The sequence below is a fragment of the Eumetopias jubatus genome, unplaced genomic scaffold, assembly GCF_037043125.1.
Source record: "Eumetopias jubatus isolate StellerSeaLion01/CBP00866 unplaced genomic scaffold, mEumJub1_p1.0 scaffold_10, whole genome shotgun sequence".
NCBI lineage: Eukaryota > Metazoa > Chordata > Mammalia > Carnivora > Otariidae > Eumetopias > Eumetopias jubatus.
In genome coordinates, this window is record NW_028274816.1 from 95,431,590 (window position 1) to 95,450,586 (window position 18,997).

Consider the following 18,997-nt stretch of genomic DNA (forward strand, 5'->3'; position numbering starts at 1 on the left):
ATCATGGTCCTTCTAGCATCGAGCCAGAACTGTGATCCCAGCCCATGAGTAACAGAGGCCCCTTACCCACCTTTGGGATGACAACTTTCTTCTTTCCTTTTCCTTTGTCTTTAGCCCTGGTAATCAGCAGGAACACTGCTCTGACCCATGGCGTTGGTTTTGACCAGTATTTGCCATCTTAGTAGTATATTTATGAGTAAGATGAAGAGATGTTCAGGGGGCACAATTTCCCCCTAGAGAGAGGAGGTGTGGCCTACATGGCTGCCGGAGTCCTCAGGAACGAGCATGCACACTTGCCCTTGCTGGGGGCTGTATTTGCCCAACATCGGCCCAGGGGAGTCTCTGAAGCCATCTAGAAACACCTCCTTCTCTCTCTCTCAGCTGTCTTTAAAAACCCTCCTAAAACTTGTCCTCACTGGCTGGTTGCACAGTTCTAACTGGAATATACCTCCCTGTAATTTCTACCCGGAGGCAGAAAAAAAGTCCAATTTCTCTTTCACATAAAAACAATGCAATTATTTAAAGATAATTATCAGATGCTCCCCAGATCTTCTTTCTTAATCTTAACATTCCCATTTCCTTCAAATAGTCCTCTCAGGATGTGGTGTGAAGCTCCTACCTTAGCATTTTTGTCACGTGTCTACATGTGTCTGGGTGTCACCCATGTAACCGAGCTTGCATGACAACTTGCAGTGGGGCTGTCTCCTTCCCTCTTCTGAACTCCTTACCTCTCTGTTCATGTGGCCTGCAATGTTGACGGCCAGGCTCCTTCCAACTCATCAGTCTTTCCCATGCATTGTTCTGTTAATTGACATTTCCCTCATCCTGTGTTTGTAAAAGTTCCACTTTTTTTTTTACATAAAAATTCATTTTTTTACATAAAAATTCATTTTTTAAATTTTAGTTATTCAGCATGAAACAAAAAATTGTAATTCAGAAAGAAAGTAAAATTCAGTTAACTTAGTCACATCCTTCAGGCAGCAAAACAGAATATTCATGTGAAGTGGTCTCTGGGAACTAAGATCAGGAGCTTAACTTTCTATGATGGACCATAGCCTGGCCCATCGCTCCCTCCTAGTGACACTCTTTTGACCACTGAGTCTGTCGGTTGGCCCCTTAGCTATCCCTCCCAGTGCTGTGTCATCCAAGCAGCATGCTCTCGAGAGTCAGGTGTGAGCCAGCCATAAAGTTGACCAGCAGTGGGAGGAAGACACCTGTCTTTTCAGATGTCTGAAAGTGGCATCTTCAGTCCATTAGAGATGCCCTTTGAATTGCCCTTGGTCAAAGCTCTTTTGATTTAATTGTCCCATACGTTGCAGATACCAACACTTCTCCACGAGGACCCCAGGACATACCTGGTCAGATGTCTTGCTGAAATTCAGACCTGTACCTGCAGTATATTACTGTTGCAACAATCTCGTAACCCTGACAACAAAAGAAACCAGGTTCACTTTGTCCTGACTTATTTTTAGAAGATCCTGCTGGTTTCTGGTCATTTCCACCTCATGCCTGGAAGCTGCAAGTGCCCTCTGCCAGCACCTGGGAGAGTTCTGCTCTGATCTGCACCTGTCTGTTGGGTGCTGGGCGCCCCCTCTCAGTCCCTGCACTGAGCACTCCTCCTCTATTCCCGACCCAGGCCATGTCTAGTCCTTAATACCTGGCCTGACCTTTCCTGGGCGTGACCCTCACAGGCAGCTCTGTCAGGCCTGGCCCCGACTCCCCGTTCTCCACCCTTCTCTAACTCCCAACAGCAGAGGTCTGGGTCCCTTTCATAATTTTGTTTGTTTGTTTCAACAGCCTTTATTGAGGTTCTGCACACTGTGTGAGCCAACATCACTCGCTAGGAAAAGATTTTAGAGGATGCTTAGACACATCATGAAGTTTTCACATACCTATTAAATAATCTGCTGGAGTTTTGTAGAGGGTAGATATCAAGGCCCCTGGGATCTGTGGCTTTGGAATTCCCTATCTCCCCCACCTTCTTTTTTTTTTTTTTTTTTAAGATTTTATTTATTTATTTGACAGAGTGAGAGAGAGCACAAGTAGGCCGAGTGGCAGGCAAAGGGAGAGGGAGAAGCAGGCTCCCCACGGAGCCGGGAGCCCGATGCAGGGCTCGATCCCAGGACCCTGGGATCATGACCTGAGCCATAGGCAGATGCTTAACCGACTGAGCCACCCAGGCGCCCCTCTCCCCCACCTTCTAAAGTCAGAACATTTTGGGGGCTTAAGAAAACAGGTGAGAGAAATGGCCGCCACCTTTTCCCAGGCCAGGTGAGGCTCTGGAACTCTATAGGTGGGAGTCTACAGCCGCGGATGGGGTGATGTGAGGGATGGGGACACTGTTCCTGCTGGGAAGTCCCCCAAACGAGGGGATTATGCCCGATTAACAATGTCTTTAAGTTATAGACTGTGGATTTAAAAGTAATCCCTGCATGCAGGCAGCTCCCTCGTGGGTCCCACCTGCAGGGAAGGGAAACGACCAGATCTTCCCCTGGAATTAAGAGGGGCTCAAGCCTGGGAGCTTGAAGAGACTTGAGGCCCAGTTATGATTTCAGCCTCATTGTGGATAAATGGCTTGTGGGTGCCGAGCAGAGAACCTAATCAGTGTTTGTCAGACTGTTTTCTGACTACAGTTAGCATTTGCTCAACAGCCAACATAAAAACAAACTCCTGGATCAAAACCATCTGATGATAAGCTGGAAACTGCTTGTACTTTAAACCAGTCACTTTTTGTATCTAAAATTCATTTTGCTGATTTCTAGATAAACCATGACCGTTTCCCACCCCTCCCCCGCAAGAGTTGTTCCTGGCAGGGTAATTCCTCCTTGAACTTATGATAAACCAATTAAGGTTTCCTCTCATTTTAGCCAAGTTTACTTCATCTTGGATAGAAAGGACAGAAAAAGGAGAGTGGAGACAAAAAAAATTCCATTATTTATTATTGTTATCTGCTGCCACTGCTGCTAGGATAGTATCGAGAGTGGCCGCCATCTAATGGATGTATAGTTCGCTAGTACCTCTGGATTTGATCAAGCACCTAGGACATCCTCACAAAGAAGCCTCACATCCGGGGCGCCCGGGTGGCTCAGTCGTTAAGCGTCTGCCTTCGGCTCAGGTCATGATCCCAGGGTCCTGGGATCGAGCCCCACATCGGGCTCCCTGCTCGGCAGGAAGCCTGCTTCTCCCTCTCCCACTCCCCCTGCTTGTGCTCTCTTTCTCGCTGTGTCTCTCTCTGTCAAATAAATAAATAAAATCTTAAAAAAAAAAAAAAGAGAAGCCTCACATCCTCATGGAGATGTGTGGGATACATGATAGCAGAGGAAGGGAATTTGTAGCTTGTTAAACATTTATATCAAAAGGATTTTTTTAAAGATTTTATTCATTTATTTGACAGAGAGAGACACAGCGAGCGAAGGAACACAAGCAGGGGGAGTGGGAGAGGGAGAAGCAGGTTCTCCGCTGAGCAGGGAGCCCGATGCGAGACTCGATCCCAGGACCCTGGGATCATGACCTGAGCCGAAGACAGACGCTTAACGACTGAGCCACCCAGGCGCCCCAACAAAAGGATTTTGATTAAGATCAGCCCAGGGCGGGGGTGCCTGGGTGGCTCAGTCGGTTAAGTGTCTGACTCTTGATTTCGGCTCGGGTCATGATCTCAGGGTCCTGAGATCGAGCCTGGTGTTGGGCTCCACACTCAGCGGGCGGGGAGTCCACTTGAGATTGAGGCAAATTTCTGGTAGAGTGCCATAGGGCTCTATCTTACTCTACCGAATATTTTTATTAATGACTTGGATGAGGACCCTGGTGACCATCTGATAAAATCTGTGGATGATTCAAAACTGGGAAGAAGAAGTCAGAGGATAAAATCAATTGTCAAGAAGACAGATAAAGGCACTGGTCATGGAGGTAGATCTGGTTTTCCACCTTAGACTGATGAGGGAAACGAGAGAGGAACATCCAGGGGAGGCCACCTCTCATCTTCTCTCTTCTAGGGGGAGCTTCTCTCAGCATGTCTGACTCTTTGCTAAATAATCTGTTGATAAATCAGCCTCCAAACCCCTTGAGGGCAGGGCCAGGCCTTTGTCTTTCCTGGTGTTTAGTGGGGTGCCTGCTAGGGAAGAGAGAGGCCATCCCTCTGCAGCGAGGCGTCTTTGCTGACCTCCTGGTCCTGGGCCGGACCTATGTTTCTGACACTCCCTCCCATCTGCAGCCCCATTTAGTGCCCATTTTCCATTGTGTCCCCTCAAATCACCTGAAAAATTTAAAAAATGGGGAAATCCACTGCTAACGCCCCAAACGTTCTGGTCTTTCTACACATGACTCCAGTTTAGCAGAAGCATTCCTGAAACAGAGGGGTCCTGAAGTGACAGCTATCAGATAAACTACAGGATGCCCACTTACATCTGAATTTCAGGGAGACCAAATCCTGTTCTGGTATGTCCCGTGCAATACTTGGGACCTACATCTACGACAAAATGACTTGTTGCTTATGTGAAATTCAAATGTAACCGGCTGTCAGGTATTTCTATTTACTAACAAGGCAGGCAGAGGTGATTGCCAGGGGCCTCTCAGGATGCCTGGCCCAGCCCACTTCCAACCCAAACCGCCTCTCATGCAAGAGGATGTGCTTCCTCCCTCACTCCTGTGGACTCCTCAGGCCCTGGGCACTTGCATTGGCCTTGGGCTTGCCCTCCCTTCGGGGCCGTATCTTGCCTCACAGGACTAGGGGCTGACACTGGCCTTCCATCTGCCCCCCAGGAGTCCAGCTCAGTGCTGAGGCCAGCCATGGAGAAAGAATCCGACGCCACGGTCCAGGCATCACCATTGCACCTGATGACTGTTACATCCCAGCTGTCTTCCCAGCTCTTGAACTCATTTAGCAAAGATTCATGCAGGGCTCACTGTGTCACAGGACACTACAGTGAGCCCAACAGACCCACGCCTGCCCTTGCTGAGCTGATAACCTACTAGGGGTTACCCTTCTTAAGGCTCACGCAGACAAATAGAGGATTACCAACAGCAACAGGTGCTTTGAGAATATGCAACCAGAACTCTGCTCAGGGCTAGGAGTCTGCTTTGAGCTGAGCCTGGGGGCGAGGAGTTAGCTAGCTGGGGTTGGGGGTCAGGAAGAGCTCCAAGCAGAGAGGATAGCTGGTGGGGTCAGGGAGCCTGGCACTGAGGGGAGGCCAGAGCACAGGGCAGCCTTTCCACCCACCTCATCTCATTGGCTCCTTTTCCTGCCCAAAGTCACATGCAGGGCCAGTTCCATAATTTGCAGATCCAGTGCAAAATGAAAATGCAGTGCCCCTTTACCAAAAATGATTAAGAATTTCAAGATGGTGGGGCACCTGGGTGGCTCAGTCGGTTAAGCATCCGACTCTTGATTTCAGCTCAGGTCATGATCTCAGGGTCATGAGATCGAGCCCCATGTCTGGCTCTGCGCTCAGCATGGAGTCTGCTTCAGATTCTCTCTTTCCCTCTCCCTCTGCCCCTCCCCTGTTCACATGTCCTATAAATAAAAAAATAAAATAAAATAAAATATAATGTCAAGATGGTGACAGCAGAGCATTAAACCAAGCATGGCCCCTTCTGAGCACAGGCCCTGTGTGACTGCCCAGATTACATACCTGGGAAGCTGGTCCTGGTCTTATGATTCATGTGTGTCAGGTACAGGGCTGGATCTTTTTCTGTCAGGAAGGTATTCTTCAAGGCCAGTGATTGGAGGCCTCAGAGCAAGCCAGACAGACACAGCCTGGCAGATGTGACCCTGAGAACTGGTTGATGCTTCACCTTCTACCTCCATTTCCCCATCTCTGACAGCGATCCTGACCCCACGTGTAGAGGGCTGATAGCAGCCCCCACAGATATCAGGTCCTAATTCCTGGAACCTGTGAACGTTACCTAACATGGGAAAAAAAGGTCTTTGCAGATGTGATCAGTCAGAGATCTTGAGATGGAGAGATTATGCTGAATTATCTGGGTGGGCCCTAAATGCCATCACAAGTGTCCTTAAAAGAGAGGCAGAGGGAGATTTGACACACAGGGGGAGAAGGCAATGATAAGATGAAACAGAGGGACCTCTGAAGATGCTGGCCTCGCAGATGGGTGTGATGCGGCCACGGCCACGGATGCCGGCAGCCCCCAGAAGCTTGGAGAGGCTGGAGCTGGGGCCTCTGGAGGGAGTGTGGCCCTGCGGACACCTTGGTTTCGGTCCAGTGGTACTGATTTTGTATTTCTGCCCTCCAGAACTGTGAGAGAATAAGTTTGTGTTGTCTTAAACCCCCAAGTTTGTGGGGATGTGTTATAGCAGCTCCAAGAAACTAAAACACCTGCTTCCTAGGGCTTTTAAAATAACAGCTTTATGGAGATGTAGTTCCTACACCGTACCATTCAACTGTTTAAAGTGTACAATTCAATGGTCTTTAGTCTACTGACAGAATTGTGCAACTATTCAAGTATTCACACTCGAGTTTTAGAACTTTTTTCAATGCTTTTTCTTTTTTTTTTTTAAGATTTATTTATTTGAGAGAGAGCACAAGTGGGAGGGGCAGAGGAAGAGGGAGAGGGAGGATCTCCAGCAGACTCTGCGCTGAGCATGGAGCCTGACTCGGGGCTGGATCCCAAGACCCTGAGATCATGACCGGAGCCAAAACCAAGAGTCGGGCGCTCAACCGACTGTGCCACCCAGGCGCCCCGACTTTTAGAACTTTGTAAGCACCCCTACAAAGAAACTCCTTTCCCATTAGCAGTCACTCTTATTTCCTCCAACTCCCCTGGCCCTCTGAAACTACTCATCTACTTCTGTCTCTAGAGATTTGTCTATTTTGGACATTTCGTATATATAGATATAGAGTCATATAATATGTGGCCTTTCATATTTGGCTTCTTTCACTTAGCATGACATTTTCAAGGTTCATCCATACTGTAGCAAGTTTCATCCATACTTCACTCTTTTTTCTGCCAAATATTCTAGTGTATGGATATACCACATTTTGTTTATCCATTCATCAGCTGATAGACATTTGCATACCTTCTACTTTTTGGATATTATTAATAATGCTGCTATAAACTTTTGCATATAAGTATTTGTGTAAACATGTTTTCATTTCCTTTGGGTCTATACCTAAGAATAGAATTGCTGCTGGATCACATGGTAACTCTATTTGCAACCTTTCCAGGAATTGCTGGACTGCTTTCCAAAGTGGCTGCATCATTTTGCAATCCTTCCACTCACGTGTGAGGGTTCCAGCTTCCCCACATGCTCACCAACACTTATTATTGTCTGTCTTTTTAATCATAGTTATTCTACTGGGTATCAAGTGATATTTCGTTGTGGTTTCGATTTACAATCCCCTAATGACTAATGATGTTGAGCATCTTTTCATGTGGTTATTGGCCAAATATTTATTCAAGTCCTCTGCCTATTTTTTAAAAAAATGGTTGTCTTTTTGTTGTTGAGTCATAAGAGCTCCTTATATATTCTGGATCCTCATCAGATATATGATTTCCAAATATTTCCTCCCATTCTGTGAATTGCCTTTCAACTTCTTGATGGTGTCCTTTGCCACACAAGTTTGTAATTTCAACGAAGTCCAATTCATCTCTTTTTTGTTGGTTGCGCTTTGGAAGAGAATGCACAAATACCTGTAGAGTGTTTTCATTTTGGCACCTGAGACATGGTAGTGCTCTTGGTCCTATTCCTAGGCCAGTGCCTGGGCAACTCAGAGCAGAACGCAGCAGACTCCTTGGCCCCTTAGGCTGTTGTGTGGCTGACTGCCATTAGGGCCAACTTGTCCATTAGACACAGGAAGCACAGTGCCAGGCTCCATGATACTTTTAGGGGCCCATGAAGAAAGTTATTTTGTAATCTGAAGAATAAAAAGGAACTTTAGGTCAAAGAAGTGTTTTAATATAAATATAACTCTAATACATTCCTGCTTATACAATGGAGTTGCAAAATATAATTTTTTTTTTTTTTAATGGAGGAAGGTGCCTGTGAAAGACAAAAATGCCTACAGCCACGAGTTAAAATACAATCTTATCCCCTGTCACTGGAGGGGGGCCTCCAGCAGGGGATGAAACAACATTGACCCTCTCCCCCTACTCTAAGTCACCCCCCCCACACACACAAGGTTTCCCCCTGCCTCCCTTTGGCCTAGCTGCCCATCTCTGTGAGGCAACTGGGGCTGCGAGAACAGCACCTGGGTGGGCACTGAATTAGGGCCTTTGGGCTCCTCCCCTTGAGCTCATTAAGTTAAGCTGAGTTAAGTTGAGTTGAGTTGCCGGAGCAGTAATTCAGATCAGGTGAGCTGGGGGCCAAACGAGACCTCTAACTATTGCTACTGTGTTCTTAGTGTGCCCTGCTGGTTACCTGTGCTTTGACCTCCGTAACAAGCCTGTGAGATGGGTAGAATGGGCATATTATCAGCATTTTACAGGCATGGAAAGTGAACCTCAAAACACAGAAGCCATTAAACTGCAGAGAAGGGACGGAACACCAGGCTTAGTCTTCCATTGCAGTGACTTCCAAATTCAGCGAATGGTGGCTTAGTCCTGCTCCTGGACTCGCCAAGTTTCCTGCGGCAGAGCTGTAGCCACCGGCTGGGGGAATGGTCAGTACCTTCTTGCCGTGGCCGTGAAATAGATGGGTGGTCAGCCCTGCCTGGTGCTGTAGCTCTCCGACCTGCCGCCTCCTCCCCAACTCTTTCCCGATCCCACCCCTGGCTTCTCAGAAAAAGCACTTCCTGAGGTTTATTACAGCAGTTTCTTCCTGCAGTTAACGAATTGCTGTTTTCCAGATTTGTGTGACTTCCCTGGCATTGGAAGGTAGAAGACAGCATGCAGAAACCGCTCTGTTCTCCTTCAATTCCCTCTCACCAAGAAGAGGAAGAAGGGAGCAAAATCATTTGAGGAACTTCTTTCTTTCTTTCTTTTTTTCTATTAAGGAGTCCACTCAGGACAAAGGGCAGGAAGGGGAGAGCTATGTGAGGGCCACACACATATAAAAAGCCACTGAATTTATGATTTTTTTTAAAAAGTGAATTAGAAAACCTTCCGTTTATACATTTTTAATTTTTATTAAGACATTCATACTTCACAAAGAGTAAGGAGCCTGATCATCTTTTCAATGAATAAAATAAATGAGGGAGGATATATACTTCTGTTCTTACATCACAGCCAGGGGCAAGAGAGGAGGAAGAGATTGCCTTGAGAGCTAGAAAGAGGGGTTTCCGCAGAAAGAGAGAGGGAGATAGACCCCCAGGGGATGGGGGGGGCCTCTCCCGTGAAGGATCAGCCCCGTGTGGACTTGGCTCCCGGGCCGTGGGGTGGACACAGCGGACATTCCAAATGATTTCTAACACCTGAGGCACAGCTTTTATTTTAGAATTTAATTTCCTAATTCGATTTTTAATAGGTGGTACATTAACGTGACTTAAAAAAACTAAAAGAGACGTAAGGTTTCTAAGGAAAAATACACTAAAACTATACAGTATTGTTGTGTATGGAGAGAGATGCTGTGTCACTGGGCCAGAATACTCTCGATCAGGTTAAAATGTCACGTCTCCTCAAATTGGTTTGCAGATTCAATGCAATTCCGATCAAAATCTCAGAGGGCTTTTTTTTTTTTTTTTGGTAGAAATTGAGAAGTTGATTTTAGAATTCATAAGGGAAGGTCAAGGGGCCTAGAATAGCTCAAATTGAGACAGACCAAGGGACAGTACTCCAAGCCCTCAACCCAGACCCCAAAAGTCCAGCGTTCCTTTTTTTGTTTATTTTTTTAAGATTTTATTTATTTGTCAGAGAGAGAGAGAGAGAGAGAGAAGGAGCAGGGGGAGGGGCAGAGGGAGAAGCAGGCTCCCCGCTGAGCAGGGAGTCCCACTAGGGTCTCCATCCCAGGACGCTGGGATCATGACCTCAGCTGAAGGCAGACGCTTAACCCAATGAGCCGCCCATGCGTCCCTCCAGCGCCCCTTGATGGCTGAATCCCTGTGCGGATCCTGCAGGAACGTGGACGCAGGCTGCTCACTAGAGGAGGGACTCCACTACCAAGACTGGTGAAGACTGAACCAAACCAGTCTGCGCTCAGGTGGGCCCCAGCACTGACCTTTCACCGACTTTCCCCCTCATCACAGGACTAAAAATCACGCCCTGGGTGGAGATTTAACACGCCAACCAGACAAGCGATGCATGACAAAGCACGTCCTGTCCAGTGCCTGTGCTCCCCAGTTCCTGCATCTCTCCCCCCCTTTACCTGTTCGAGCCACTCCTTTCCTGCCTCAGCCTCTTGACAATCTTTCCCTGGCCTTTGCTCAGAGAGCCAGCTGGAGGGACCCTTCCCTTTGTGCTGTCTCCCTGGAGCTCTAACATAAGCCCAGTAAAAGCCTTGTCTGGAACTTCCAGTTTGGGCTCTCTGTTGCTTGGAGAGCCCCAGCACCGAAGCTGGTAACGTGTGGAGCCACCGGAACTCTCAGACATCGCTGACGGGAGTGTAAGATGCTGTAGCCACTTTGGAAAACAGTTTGGCAGTTTCTTGAAATGTTAGACATACACCTACCATACCATTATTTACCCAGGAGAAATGAAAGTGTATGTCCACACAAAGGCATGGTCAAGCAGCGCTCTCTCTGAGCTCAAAATCGGGAACAACTCAAATGTTCATTAATAAATAAGGATAAGCAAACTGTGATATATTCATGCAATGAAATACCACTCGGCAATAAAAAAATTAATAATTGACGACGCTGATTGAAAGAAGATAGACACCCCCCCAAGTATGTACTGTATAATTCCATTTTTATAAAATTCTAGGAATGCAAACGTAACTGTAAGGACAGAAAGCAGGTAAGTGTTTGCAATGAGGGATGGTGGCTGTGGGACAGCTATTAGAGAGGTTACACGCTAATTTACATGTTAGAGAGGTTAGCTCTTTGCCTATGATATAAATTGCAAATGTTTTTACCAGTTTGTATTTTTTCTCTTGACTGAACTTTTTTGGGGGCGGGGGAGAACTCTTTTTTCATGGAGTATAATCTGGCAGTCTTTTATAATTTCTGGATTTTAAGTCAGAGTTAGACCAGCCTTCGCCATTCCAGGGTCATGAGGAATTCCTTCACGTTTTCTTATAGAACTCCTATGGCTTCATTTGCCCTTTCAGATGGTTGGTCCATTTGGAATTTATCCTGGCGCATGGTGTGAGTGGTGGGATACGGTCTTTTTTCTGCTTTTCTTTTAAAATATTAACACTTATTTTGAAATGAAGTTTTATTTTCTCATGGTGTTCTAAAACGATTAGCATTGTATAAGAAACAATGACTAAGTCCTAGAAGTTTACTTTGGGACTTAAGGGCATCGGGTGGGGCATTTACCACCGTTGCTTGAACATCACTTTGAGAAGCAAAAGTTGGTTAGTCTGCTGTAGGTGAAGGTTATCTTTGAAGTGCCCATCTATTTTAGGACTCATGGTGTTCCTTTTATCTCGAGAAATAGAAATTTGGTGGATGGGTGGGGGTGATTTCTGGTAGGTTGCTAAAGGAAAGAGTTTACAGTGGGGAATAGAGAATACCAAACACCAAAAGTAAATGACACAGTAGAAAATACTCTTTTATGCTGCATGGCTCTTCAATAGCTCTTCTCAGAACTTCCACTGAACCATAGATCAGAGAGAGGAGTTGTTCTCTAGCTGGAAGCCATCAGTTCTTGGTATTTGCCCTAGGGCAGAGAAGTCTGGTTTCTATTTGTCCGCGTTCCAATCTGACTTAACTTTACCCGTGGCGGTATCAGAGGGTAGCGTTTCAGAAACAACAATGCTCTCTGACCTCAAGGCAGTAATAATCTAATTCAGACAATACTGTTAACTTATCTTCATTCACCCAATCATCCACTGTACTAAAGTATTTTTGTTTTTGTTTTTTTTGAGAGAGAGAGATAAAGAGAGAGGGTGGGGACTCACCATGTGGGGGGAGGGGCAGAGGGAGAGAGAATCCCAAGCAGACCCCACACCCGGCTCCCGCTCCAGCCGATGCAGGGGTTCGATCTCATGATCCTGAGACCGTGACCTGAGCTAAAATCTAGAGTCAGTTGCTTAACCCACTGAGCCACCCAGGTGCCCCCTACCAATGTTTTTTGACCACCTACTGGGTAGCAGGCACTGTCCCTGTTATCATGCAGCCAGCAGTCCACTGGGGGAGGACAGGCCATTATGGCACACTATAGAAAGTGTTTCACAGAGGGAAGGCTAGGGAGGTGAGGAATGCAGTGGGGGATGCAGAGGAAGGGCAGCTCAGTGTGGGGAAGACAGGAGAGAATTCTGGAAGAGTGGATGCCTAAACTGAGTTGCGATGCATGGGTAGGAAGAGGCCAGAAAAGGAGAGGGGGCAGAGTCCTCCAGGCGGGGGAGTAGCATATAGACAAAGGCGCAGACACGTGATGTGTCCTGGGAACTATAAGTCCTAGCAATGAGGGGCCAGGAAAGAATTGGTGAGAGACTTGGCTGGAAAGGTAAGCAAGGGCTGGATTGTGGAGGATTATAAACTGACTTTCTCTGGAGGACAGTCGGGAGCCATCACAAGGTTTCAAGCCAGGGAGTGAAAGGAACTGATTTATATCTTAGAAAGCTCCCTGTGGCCTGATAACACTCTGTGTATATTTAAGGGTAGAGGCTGGGGCTGCCTGGTTGGCTCAGTCCCTAGAGCCATGCGACTCTTGATCCCAAGGTCATGAGTTCAAGCCCCACACTGAGCATGGAGCATACTTAAAAAAAAATAAATAAATAAAATAAAGGTACAGGCTGGAGGGGGCCACCAGAAAACATACATATCTCACAGAGCTGCCTTTATCCACCCTGAAACCCAACTGCAGAAGCCAGGACAGCCTCCTAGGTACAGCAGGTACCAAGCTGAGTTTGCCCCAAGGCAGCTGGTCTGTCTGATGAACCTGCAATTTTCTGGAAAATTCAGCCCTGTCCCAGAGCATTGCCAGGAAAGACAGGAGCTCCAGACTTAACGCTGTGTGGAGAGAGGCCCCTGGGCGGCGGGGAGTGGGGGTGATGTGCTCAGGAAAAATTGAGAGATCTTGTTGGGTGTCCAAAGAGAGAAGCCCTTTGGGTAGAGGTTGGAAAGAGGGAAGAACCCTCTTACCTTGCCATGATAAGGGGCTCCAAACCCAGGTGAAACAGGAGAGTCAGGGGCACTAGAGGCAAATGTCACTTGTGCCTTTAAAACAAAGAGTCCGCGTTCAGTAGCCCCTCAGGAAGGCCAGTCATTTCCTGAGGAGATATCAGGCTGGCCCCTGCTTCATTGTTTCCAGTTTCCAGCAATGGCCGCCATTACCTGACCAGCAGTACAGCCAGTCTCTCTGTGGCGCCAGAAGTTACCAGAGTGGTTTCTCTACTTTCACAGGGCAGATTTATCTGGGCCACGGGGGAAGCGTCTTCTGCCCCAGGGGCATGGCCCAAAGGCAGAACTAACTGCCCTGAAGTCTTGGCTGTCATGATGCAGTTGGCGTGGGCCCAAGAGGGCAAGATGTGGCTAGGACTTCTGCTGATGCTTCTGCTTTGTGAGTTTTTATTCTCTTACCACATTATTTAAACTTCACGAGAATCGAAGCTAATGGAATCAACATATTTCTTCTGTCTTTTCCAGGTCCAAGCCTTGAGGGACAGGAAAACTGTAAGTTACCAAGTTTTTACCTAGCTTCGCTGTGTCTTTCGTTCAGGATTCTTAAAACTCACATCAAATTGCTTGGGTTTAATGTTTACGACAACTGAGAAAAATATTCCAATTGAGAGCTAACGTTTATTCCCTTCTGGCATTTTTAGAAGGCTTTTGGAATGAAACACTCGTTCTAAGCCAAGTTCTAATCAGCATGTTCTAGAAGTTGCATACATTTTTTTCTAAAAACTAGTGAATTGCTATTTGTTTGGATTGGAAGCTGATAAAAAAAATGAGTGGTTCCATATTTTATTTTTTTTGTTTTACCATAAATTTCTTATTTTCATAGTCTCCCCATCCCCCATTGTTTTTTAATCACAAATGAATGTAATTAATTTGTTAGATTCATGAGGACAGACCATAATTTAAGTTGTTATGACTTTTTCTTCTAAGTGATCTAAAACAGATCCTGGATTTCATTTCCCATTGACCTGTGAAGCTATGATTCTATCTGTAATATTTTGCGCTTGTGCACAGGAAGGGGGCTTCTGCCTACCTTTAAAGTTTGGTTTATCATCCCCTTTGGAGCTAGTTTTGAATCTTTAAGATGCTTGTTTGCGTCTGGAGGCTAAATGGGGCAGAGCCCACAGAACAGGATCCCCTTATCAGAGGTCACTTCGCTCCACAAAAGGAGGGGGGTGACCGGCTTGCGGACAGTTGTAGAGCCCTTTGCAGATGATGTACATGGATGATGCTGGTTTGCTGAGCCCAGGCTCTGAGCAGTGGCTCCAGGATTGGGAGGACTAGCGCGGCTACTAGCAAAGCCAGTCTGCGGGTCTCCTGCCCCAGTGTCCATGTGCTTTGGCGGGCATTTGACCCCCACAATAACCAGTGGAGGCAGGATATGTTACCTTCCTGCCATCCTAACAAGATGTCTCTGCCTCAGAAAAATAACTGACTGGACCAAGTGAGAGCCAGTTAGCAGGGCATCAGCGCTAGAACCTCCGCAGTCTGAAATGTGGCTCTCTGAGCCAGAAGCCCAAACTCAGATCTTTAAAGCTACTTTCACCTGGCCTCTTTGAGCCTTTTTCCCAATCTGTAAAATGGGGATGATAAGAGAATTGATCCCATAGAGTCAGTCTGAGGATAAGATGAGATAAGAGGAGGTGGCTCACCCACCACGGCGTGCAGTGACTAACGATAGTTGACCATCTGGTCCTAGCCCTCCACAATCATGGCCCCTGCGTGCCAACCGCCCCCCTTCTGTCCACTGCTGCCCATATACCCCACTCCCCTCCGCACCATGCCCTGCAAACACACAGGCTGCTTCCCAGAACCTTCAGTCTCTCCCACCTTCCCCACCTCACATGGAAGTAAATGGCTCCCTTCCCAGGGTTCCTGGCGAAAGGCCCTTGTACATTCAGGCTCAGAACTGCAGGACTGTTGGAGCAGGGAGACTCTCCCACTGCTTCCTCAGGCCTCCACCTGGTTTTACACTGGAGGAAACTGAGAGGCGCAGAAGCCATGAGGCACTTGTGTGTGCAACTGGGTGTTAGCGGTGTGGGGGCCAGGACAAGGCCTCCCATTCCTGTGGTCACCCACGGCCATGCTGATGGCACGTTTGACGTGCAGGACCCACCCTCTCGCTCCACGTTGCCGGCTCTGTGGTTGAGGTCCTTGGTCAGCCTTGGCCCTTTTCTCTTCCTAGGCTCTCCCACCCCACCCCAGCCCTACCGCCTCAGGAGATGACCTCAACTTCGTCTTCACCTAGAAAACACTGCTGTCTGGGGGGAACTCCCTCTACTTCCCGCCCTGCCCCGGCCACAGGCTTATCCGCCTCCCCACCCATCCTCCCGGCTTCCCTCCCAGCTTCAGCGACGTCGGCCCTCGTGGCTGATGGGGAGGTGGGGGGGCAGCCCATCACTCAACGGCACTCCTACCTCGATCTCGCTCTATTATTTATTCAGCCCCTACCCCACTCTTAGTATCTCTATCCCCCGCCCCCTTCTGGCTCTTTCTCCTCAGTCTACAAACACAATTGGTAGCTCTTGTTCTTTTAGGAAAAAGAAAAATCACAAACAACCCACCTCCCTCCATTATCTTGTGTCCCCCTATGAATCCACTCCCTTCCTCAGACTTCTCTCAAGGCTGGTTTATGGTTGCTGTCTCTGCTTCTCCAGCTCTCAGTCTGCCCTCACTTAGTACTCTGGCCTTAGTCCTTAGCCCCCACACCTCCCTGCCATTGGAATCCTCTTGCTGAGGGGTCATCAAGGACCTTGTAATAACAAATGCCACGAACACTCCCAGCCCTTAGCTTTCTGGACCCCTGTGCTGCCTCTGCACAAAGCCTCCGTCCTTGACCTTCTAGACTCTTCCTTGGTGTTCTCCTACCCCCTCTGACGAACCTTCTTCCCCTTCTCCCAGGGGAGACTTGAACTTTCCCAGGGTCTGAACCCCGTTCCCTGGTCTCTTCAGGCTCCATGGTCTCAACCCCTCTGGAGTTCAACACACTCCTCTATGCCTCCGCGTCCTCTCCCTTGAGTGTCAGGCTTCACAGGGGAGCCAATGGCTGACACCTCCTAGCCGTCCCTTGGGCCCCTCAAACCCAGCGGCACCATCGGGACTTTGTCCCAGTCCTTTATCTTCTTCTGGCATTCTCTACTTCGGTCGGCAGCACCCAGACCCTCCTGGGTACCTAACCCAGGAAACTTCCACTCTTGGCCTCAACCCCCATATTCAAGCACACAAGTCTTTTCTTTATTGTAGTGAAATACATACATCAAATTTTGCTACTTAAGACAGTACATTCATAATGGTGTGCAAACATCGCCACTGTCTAGTTCCAGAACATTTTCATCACCCAGAAAACAAGTCCTTTCTCATCCACTCAAGTCTCCCTTCCCCCAGTCCCTCCGTGCCTGCCCTACCACAGGCCTCCTGGGCTATCACCTGAACCATGGTCCAGGATGTTTACAGTCCTCTGGTCTCTCTCTCTTTCCAGCCCATGGTAATCTTTCTAAAACTCAGGTGGCATCCTGTCACCACCCGCCCCCCCAAATACTCTCAAGCAGGTCCAGCTTGTCAGCACCCCAGGCAAGGCCCACTGTTTGTGGCACCTCCTACCCGGTCTGCCTGTCCCCTCAGGCCCCAAGTCTCGTTCCTGTAACTGCACATGCCCAGAATGCATTGATTTCTTGGTTCTAGGTAGTTTTGCCCTGAACATCTTTGCTGTAAGCATTTTCACTGCATAACTAATGGGCCGTAAGGCAATTTTGCCATGAAAGGTTAAATAACCAGTTGACAGTTTGTTGGTTTTATCAGCTGGTTGAGTGTGGTTTCATTTCTCCATTGACATGTGCTTCACTTTTATATTATAGAAATCTTAGCCCTCATGATGGTCTATACAGTGGTGCAGAGTTTTGAACCCACATTTGCCATAGAACTGGGAACAGCTATCAATGGACCTGTTAAAATATGCCAAGAACAGACAACAGCGTAGGAGGTAATACATCTTCATGATGTAGTACAAAGTTCTGTTACAAATATGCGTCCTAGTATTTGGAAACTCTACCTCTCTTTTATTTTTATTTTATTTATTCATTTATTTATATATTTTTAAGATTTTATTTTTGAACTCTACCTCTCTTCATGAGGAAGAAACTTTAGTAAAAAAAAGAATGAGGAGACCCATCAGCAAGAAAAAGAAAAAAAATGTATAATTCTCTGAACGAGAGACTTTGGAGACAAGTGCTTAGGTGCGATCCATGAAATATAATCAGTTATTTGCACATGATTGCCATGAATCTCCACACATTTGAAATGTACTCAATTATTTTGCGTTTTACAATAGCTTTCTAATTTTGTTATTCATTTCTCATGTTTTATTATGTCCCCTTTAATGAATGTCCCTCTTTTATATTTTGTGATTTTATCTTTGATGGCCAAATGGCTTTACAGCAAATAGTTACGTGGTGAAAACGCTTGCAGCAAAGACGCTCCCCGTGAAAATACCAAGCCTGAGATTTCTCATGCCCCTGTGCCCTGGTACATGCTGATCTCCTGCCCGAAGTGCCCCACCAGGTCCAAGTTCAGGGGGCACTTCCTTCAGATTTCCCTTGGCCTTTCCTGGGCCTCTCTTCTCACCTCTCCCTCGGTGTGTCTAGCATTATACTTCAGTTATCTAGGTCCCCCCCAGCCTCTATGGTGTAGGACAGCAGGGATGATTTCTTATCCACCTTGTAATCCCAGCATCTGACACAGGCGCTCAATAAATGTTTCACTGAAGGGGACCCAAACTGAACTTAGAGATGCTTGGGTTTCAGATGAGATGGGTCAGCACATTCTCTGCTGAGCACCAGAGTTCATCAGGGGCTCCGTGCTAGCTGGCTCCCTGTAATTTTCCTGACAATGGTGGGAGGGGGCTCCCCTCCCTCCCTTTATGAGTCATTTCCAGGTTGCCCAAGAGGCTGGCTGAGTCATGATGCTTCATCTTCCCAAGGAGCATCAGCATCCGCTGACTGGTGGCTCAGGGTACAGGGAAGCAGGCCCCTTGTTTTAGGGTCTGGGGATTTGGCACAATGCTCCATGGGTGCCTTAATCTGTGCTCTGGTGACTTTGTTACATGGATCCCCCTCTGTCAGCCTTCATCTGTCCAGGTTGAAAAGATCTGACCTCCTTAGGCTGCTGCCTAACACCAAACTTTCATCACAGTGGTTCTGACCATTTGGGGCTCAGTAAAGAAAGCTGTGGATCCTCTCCCCCCACCCCCCAAAAAAACACACACTTGCCTATACTTGAAGGTTGTTCGTGGGCCCCCTACCGCCCATCGGTGAACCTCCAGGGGGCCCAGCTGTGAACACTCTATTGTGTAAATAGTGAGAGCCATACGCAGTAATCCAGCTTGGCTTTTCCTGAACAGTTTATTCACAAAGACGACAATATTTTCTATACTATCTTAATAATCAGGTAGAGATTTTTGAAGATTAGTTGGGTGGCGTATTGCTGCTTAATAAATTACCCCAAAATTTAGTGGCTTAAGATAACAGTTTATTACTTCACAGCTTCTGAGGGTCAGGAATCTGGGAGTTCTGGCTCAGGGCCTGTCAGGAGGAGATTGCCCATAGAATGCTGGTCAGGATTACAGTAAACAGAGGGTTTATTTGGGGCTGGGGGATTTGCTTTTAAGCTTACTCATGTGACGGCTCCTCACCATGTGGGCCTCTCCAGAGGGATGCTCATGACTTAGCCCAGAGTGAGTGATCCTAATAAAGGAAAAAGTGCTCAAGACAAAAGTTGCAACGTCTTTTATAGACTAATTTCGGAAGCAACAAAACAGCACTTCAGTATTT

At 47.3% G+C, this 18,997-nt stretch overlaps 1 protein-coding gene across 7 annotated transcripts in view; it reads left to right on the forward strand.

Moving 5' to 3' along the window:
• PECAM1 (platelet and endothelial cell adhesion molecule 1) overlaps positions 1-18,997 on the forward strand; it is a 71,779-nt gene that overhangs the window by 3,450 nt on the left and 49,332 nt on the right. For 5 of the 7 annotated variants that reach the window (XM_028087549.2, XM_028087546.2, XM_028087547.2 and 2 more), the window contains exons 2-3: positions 13,398-13,554; positions 13,641-13,667. In XM_028087549.2, the coding sequence (XP_027943350.1) occupies positions 13,488-13,554; positions 13,641-13,667 (94 nt within the window). In that variant the 5' untranslated portion in view covers positions 13,398-13,487. Of the gene's footprint in view, positions 1-9,987; positions 10,088-13,397; positions 13,555-13,640; positions 13,668-18,997 lie in introns of those variants that run through there. The other 2 variants (XM_028087550.2, XM_028087551.2) reach the window with 2 other exon arrangements.